The 7,106-nt window shown below is 43.1% G+C and overlaps 1 protein-coding gene across 1 annotated transcript; it reads left to right on the top strand.

Annotated features, from left to right (window-relative positions):
• Nucleotides 1-331: 331 nt before the first annotated feature.
• On the top strand, nt 332-5,798 carry LOC308082654 (actin nucleation-promoting factor WASL). Its single transcript, XM_080424548.1, has 5 exons — nt 332-477; nt 912-1,058; nt 5,251-5,271; nt 5,388-5,554; nt 5,646-5,798. Exons 1-4 carry the CDS (start codon nt 379-381, stop codon nt 5,388-5,390), a joined length of 270 nt encoding a protein of 89 aa, XP_080280674.1. The 5' UTR covers nt 332-378; the 3' UTR covers nt 5,391-5,554; nt 5,646-5,798.
• Nucleotides 5,799-7,106: the final 1,308 nt, after the last annotated feature.

Raw genomic sequence — 7,106 nt, forward strand, 5'->3', positions numbered from 1 at the left:
AAGTAACAAAATACCCCAAACAAACCAAATTTGTAATTAACCAACAGCAAATGTGTCACTGAACAATTTACACTCCATAAATTCACACATTTAGAACAAAATGAAACTATTTGATCTTCACTGTTCCAATAACTGTATGGTAATCAGCTTCATTCTGGTTTACAAGCACAAACAGTATAGCAGTATACGGTATAGTGAGCCACACACATTTGCATGAGGAGGAACTGTTCTGAGAGGAGTGTGTTGCTCATAGCAGAATAAATATGTCCATGCAAATCAGTTTAGGATTTGGACATGACATTGTATATATCCAAAAAGCACAACATAGAGCTCTACATAGTGGAATGAGATAAAAGAGGTAAAGTAGCCAATTGAGAGATGGCAGCCAGTAGGGACCCTGGATGCCTGGCTTTGAATGAGAAGCTCTCTGTCCGTGAGAAAGGCCTTCTCTTCACTCTACTGGGATGCCAGTGTAAGGTCAGTTCAGTTGATTTAGCTAGATCATTATTTGAATGTGTTTACATGTAGTATAATTGTAATCATTGTTTAATATGACAACTCTACTCTTACTGCAAAATGGCCTCATTTCATATAATCACCCCAAATAGATGAGACAAACTGACAGAAATGTCAGTGATAATCCATGTCTTAGTTTAAGTGCGTAATTCACGTTTACCATATCAATAGATGTTAAAGCATTATTAGAAATACACAATACAACAACATGGGGCAAGTCACACAAAAGTGGCCTTGTAAAATCAAACGCAGCAGATATGTATTAAAAGATCATCTCTTCCTTTATCAGTAAAAATAAACCGGTTTCTTAGTCTACTTATTCTGAGAGTTATATTATATGTAGTGTAATAGTAATGTGGTGTTTATTTCCTGTATTTTATATGAGTGTATTTCAGTTGGTGACCTCAGCAGTTGCACAGTTGCTTGTATCCACTGAGATGCAGTCTGGAGATCTCAGCTGGAGTATTTTGAGTTGTGGAGTGGTGTGTCTCATTGAGGACCGCTCAGCACACTCCCACTTTCTACGTCTCTACTGCCTTACGGTAGGAGGAACTACATCGTTAAACAGTAAACACAGACCTTAGTCTAACAGCTCTTTCTTATGCCCACTGTACAGCAATACCGTCTATGAAATAGAGAGGAGAAATAATGACCCCGTAGCGCCTACACATTTCACTGTATGTGCAAATATATAGTGACAAATACCCCAAAGGAGTCTGGATCAAATTAGTATAATTATTATTATTAACCTTTCCTATTTCCATATATTCAGCGGGCACGGTTACTGTGGGAGCAGGAGCTATATGTGCCCTTCCAGTACACTGCGGTTCGCTTGTTCTTCCACACTTTCCTTTCAGATGTAAGTGACATTACCCCGGTTTAAACTTCTTAGAGTAGTCTATGTTTTTCTTGTCTTGCATTGTGCCCATCCCCAAGAATGACTGGAGACCTGTCGTTCTCACCTTAATAGTCAGCAAATGCTTTGAGAAGCTGGTGAGAGACTACATCTGCTCTACGCTACCTCCCTCGCTGGACCCGTGGCAGTTTGCATACCGTCAAAACAGATCCACCGAAGATGCAATTGCCATGGCACCGTCTCACATTACATTACATGTCATTTAGCAGACGCTTTTATCCAAAGCGACTTACAATAAGTGCATTCAACATAGGTAGGCAACGAAACTACTAATCACCAGAAGTATAATCTCTCAAGAACAGATTCTGCACTGCGTTGGAATCTGTCGGGGAGGTTCGTCATAACAAGTGCGCATGGGCGTGCCTTCAGATCAGGAAGCGGGCCGCGCTTTACCCAATCAAATGTAGTGGGCGGGATTCACGTGTCCGTCGATCTTTCCCCCTCGAAACAAACCGAAACTAATTTAACAATAACGTCCGCGGAGCAGACAAAACCACGGAAAGATATTCACATTTTAACTTACTCTTTCATCATAGAAACAAGTGGGCTTATAACCAAAACGATCGATGTTCTCTGGGAGAAGTGGTGTTAGTGTTCCGTGTAGAAATATTGTTAGTGGGAATGAAAACATAGTCGCACCAACCGGAAGTGACGCGTTGAAGGCATACAAAACACCGGTTTCCTTTGCGCTCTGGCTCTACGTTTTCTTCCGCCCAGAGCCAACAGACATAGAACAAACAGCAGAGGGCACTGTTTTTCATTTTCAGTTGGCGATGGGTTCCCAGATTGCCAGAAGTATTAAGTGTATTCTCTTCTAAAACAAGCAACTAAGAGTATACCTAGCGCTAAAGTAAAAGTGCAATATATCAGCTACCTACTTTCATAAACAGATGAGACAAAATAGGAAAATCAAATGAGCAAGAGCTAAAACAAATAAGTGTATCGAATAAACAAGATCCAATAAAACAATAAAACAAGAGTTCGTACAACTAGTTAACAACAAGTAGGCAAGGCGAAGAGGAAGGATAGTGTTTCCTGAAGAGGTGGGTTTTCAGCCTGCAGTGAAAGATGGGCAGTGACTCTGCTGTCCTGACATCAGTGGGTAGTTCATTCCACCACTGTGGGGCCAGAACAGAAAAAAGCTGTGACCGTGTAGATCGGCCAGAAGGACCACTGAGTGACGAAGCAACCAGTCGCCCCGTGGCGGCAGACCGAAGTGGTCGGGCAGGGGTGTAAGAGGTAAGAAGGAGCTGTTCCTTTCACTGCCCTATAGGCTAGCACCAGGGTTTTAAACTGGATGTGAGCCGCTACGGGGAGCCAGCGTAGAGAACGGATAAGGATAGTTGTGTGGGAGAACTTGGGGCGTTTGAACACCAGATGAGCCGCAGCTTTCTGAACAAGCTCCAGAGGTCTGATGGCAGAGGGCAAGGAGGGAGTTGCAGTAGTCCATGCGGGAGATGACAAGAGCCTGGATGAGCACCTGGGCTGCCTTCTCCGTGAGGAAGGGGCGAATCCTCCTGATGTTGTAGAGGAGGAATCTGCAGGACCGTGTCACCGATGCGATGTTTCCCGAGAACGACAGTTGGTCGTCCAAGGTCACACCCAGATTCCTCGCAGTCCGAGTTGACGTCACCACAGCATTATCAATGGTGATGGCCATGTCTCGGTGCGGACAGCCCTTCCTCGGGAGGAACATCAACTCTGTCTTGTCCAGGTTGAGCTTCAGGTGGTGCGTCGACATCCACTCCGAGATGTCAGCCAGACAAGCAGCAATGCGTGTCGGAGGGGGGGAATGACAGGATCAGCTGGGTGTCATCGGCATAGCAGTGGTAGGAAAAGTCATGGGAGTGGATAACAGCACCAAGAGATGTAGTGTAGAGAGAGAAAAGAAGAGGACCCAGAACCGAGCCTTGGGGAACCCCAGTAGTGAGTCTGTGTGGTTCTGACACAGATCCTCTCAGCATCACCTGGTAGGAGCGACCCGTCAGGTAGGATGCAAACAGGGAGAGTGCATCCATCACACATGGATGACAAGAAGCTGAAGGACAAGTACGTACGTTTATTGTTCGTGAACTAACACCAAGGCTTGAAACAAAGCTCAGAGACCTAGAGATGCACCTAAACATGTGCGACTGGATACTAGACTTCCTGATGAACCGGCGCTAGGTGGGTGAGAATCAGCAACATCACATCTGACCCCCTGACCCTCAGCACTGGAGCGCCCCATGGATAGGCCGGATCGTCAACAATGATGCCTACAGGGATGAGGTCAGTTGACTGGCACTCTGGTAACAGGAGAACAGCCTTGCCCTCAATGTCAACAAAACCAAGGAGCTGATCGTGGTCGAAAGAGCACATGCCTATCTTTATCGTTGCAGTTGCAGTGGAAGGTGTCAGCGAGTTCAAGTTCCTCGGAGAACATATCAAGGAGGAACTCAGGTGGGACACACACACCATGTAGGTGAGGGAAAAGGCTCAGCAGGGACTATACTGATTTTGTCGCCTGAAGAAGTTTGGAGTATGCCCCCGTATCCTAAGGTTGTATTACAACAGCTCCATTAAAGGCTTTATGTCAGGCTGTGTCACTGCTTTCTACAGAAACTGCACCTCCCACGAATAGAAAAAACAACAGCGGGTGGTCAGATCCATACGGATCGGATGTTGGAGATTTTGAGCTTGGTCTTGAGTGAGATGTTTTTGGTTTCCCAGATCTTATTTAGCATGTTGAATCTTGTCCTTGCTTTCCCTATTCTTGACTTCACCTCCAGAAGAGGATATGCACCACCCCAGCCACAAACTGTTATCACATCACACACCTACAACGGCCACGGCCAGGCAAGGATGCCTACAGTAGTATCAAGGGCAAGACCACCAGCTTTCTGAACAGTTTCCATCCGTCTACCAAAGAGTGTGTACCATCAGTCTGACCACCGACTGTCACCAGGCTGGCCATGGACTTTACTTTTCCTTGTGGATCAGTGCTGCCAAGATAGACTGTCTTGATTGTTTGCTACTGGCCGCCAACCAGCTCTCACCACCCTAACACTGTTTCCGAAGAGATAAAGAGTGGTATTGTACCATGTGGATTTTACCTGTGAAAGTTAAAGAGGTGGTGCCATGGTTTTGCACTTTTTCTGTTTTTCATGTGTCTATGAGGTTGATAGAACTTCATTAAGCCCCCTGGTGATGTTTTTATGGTGTTTTATGTCTTCTCTGACTATTTTGAGTTTCTACCTGGAGGCTGAAAAACGTGGTCAAACGTGCCAATAGAAAAACAGCCCTTTAGTGACATAATAAAAATATACCCTCCCCCTCATTATCATAACACAACAGGTGTGGGCATGAGGAGGAGGAGGGACTAGGACAGGTGGGTGGTGCTACGGTGGTGGAGGAGGTGCTAAGGTGAGAACTAGGTATACTTAATGAACTGGAGGCGTGTCCACATAAAAACATAATTTTAACAATTTCTGTACACTTTTTTGAAAAAAATCTTCCTCCTAGTATGACCATAATACCTGATGATTATGTTTTAGGGGGGGGGGGGGGGGATCACTGAAAATCACGGCACCCCGTCTTTAACCTAGTTGACTATGTGGTTGAACCTGACACATACGTTGATACTCTTTATCTCATGTACAACACGCTGACACCTTTATGTCTAATCTCATGTACATATGTATTACTGGATTATGCTATGTGTAAATATGTTTTTGCCTATCTTTGACATGTTTCTCTTTTTCTTTTTCTCTTCTTGAACACAACAAAAACTAATTCCACCCACTTCTTTACACCTGTAAACCTGTGATGTGACAATAAAGATGATGCTGACTCTGAAACCAGTGAGTGATGTGACAATAAAGTAGAATCTGATTCTGATTTGGTTACATTTGTACTCTCCCCAGAGGGTTACATTTATACAATTTCAGCATTCATTTGTCTCATTTCCCCATCCCAGTAGGTTTGAAGAAAGGGCCTCTGCCAGCTGTTCCTTCCCTCAAACGGAGCACCTCATCCTTGGGAGAAAAGACATTGAGCCCTTTGCCCCCTTGGATTCCCCCTCCCCCGTCCATACCTGCCCCTGGACCCCCTGAGAGAATCAAAAACATAGTTCGTTTAAAACCGGTAAGAGGTCCGAGACACTGCATTTATAGTTCTGTTTACAACTGATATGTGTTATATGATTGTATGTTTGGTGTGTTGTGGTTGCCATCAGTTGCAGGTTCAGAGGTCATTCTCTCTGCATTTGAACACGTGTTCAGAAAGGGACAGAACCTCCAGAGTCACTGAGGTGTCAGCAGCAGTCACAAAATGAAGCAGGATGTGGATAGCGTGATGCTACAAAAAAATTACTTCCCCAGATGGAAAAATAATGCTACTGTGATGATGACTCAAAACCAACACACTCATTTGAAATAAAATGATCCTGTCTATGAGCTGTTTCTTTGTCTTTTATGTTTCACTCTAATCACACTCACAGTCCTTTTTACATGGTTTAACATTATACTATAGTATGACCTTTGTACATGGTTTAACATAATAGTATGACCTTTTTACATGGTTTAACAACATACTATAGTATGGTATGACATTTTTACATGGTTTAACATCATACTATAGTATGGTAAAAAGGTCATACCAGAATCAGAATCAGAATCAGAATAAAACTGATTCTGATTCTGATTCTGGTATGACCTTTTTACATGGTTTAACATCATACTATAGAATAGTATGACCTTTTTACATGGTTTAACATCATACTATAGTATGGTATGACCTCTGTACATGGGTTAACATCATACTATAGTAGCCATGGTATGACCTTTTTTATATGGTTAACATCATACTATATACAGTGTAGTATACTTACTTACTTAGGCCTTTAAACTCCCAGAGGAATATAGGCCATTGAGGAAACTCCTCCATCCTCTCCGGTCTTGTGCCCATACAATATACTATACTGTATGGGCACAAGACAACTATACTGAGTATAGCATGGTATGACCTTTTTACATGGTTTAACACAGGGTTTCTCAAAGTGGGTGCAAAATATGCTGTGTGAATATTTTGAATGTTGTGCTCACCATCATCATCTTACTAATGGCGATAGTATAAGCATTATTATGATACAAATAGAGCCTACCACACTGTTATGCTAAATGTTAAAGTAGTCAAATATGCCATACGGGTGGTAGAGTGAAAGTTAAAAATGTAATTTAGGGGTGCTGTGGATTGATATGAAAATGATATGTATTGAGGTGCCTTGATCCCAAAAAGTTTGAGAACCAGTGGTTATAACATCATACAGTTTTTTTTAACAGCATATGGGTGTTTTAACAGCATACTAATAGTGACCTTTTTGTTTAACATCATACACAGTATGATGTTACTATAGCACTTGTTTGCGATGCACACAAACCTGAATTAATGCCTGCAAAACAAAGGTCTCTTATCCTGATCTCAAGGTCTCAGACTCTCTACTACAGTATATCTACAGGTCCAGAGAATCAAGCAATGAGATATGCATGCAACTGCATGAATTTGTAATAGTGTGTTGCAGTTTGGTAGAGATCAGTGGGCTTATCCAGGTTCAGTCAGTGCACTTATAACACCATGCATGCAAGGAGTGGCAGCAAGTGTCCTCCGGTCCAGGCTCCACTTCATTCATTCCTGCCCG

Source organism: Gymnoscopelus braueri (genome assembly GCF_963280865.1).
Source record: "Gymnoscopelus braueri genome assembly, chromosome: 3".
NCBI lineage: Eukaryota > Metazoa > Chordata > Actinopteri > Myctophiformes > Myctophidae > Gymnoscopelus > Gymnoscopelus braueri.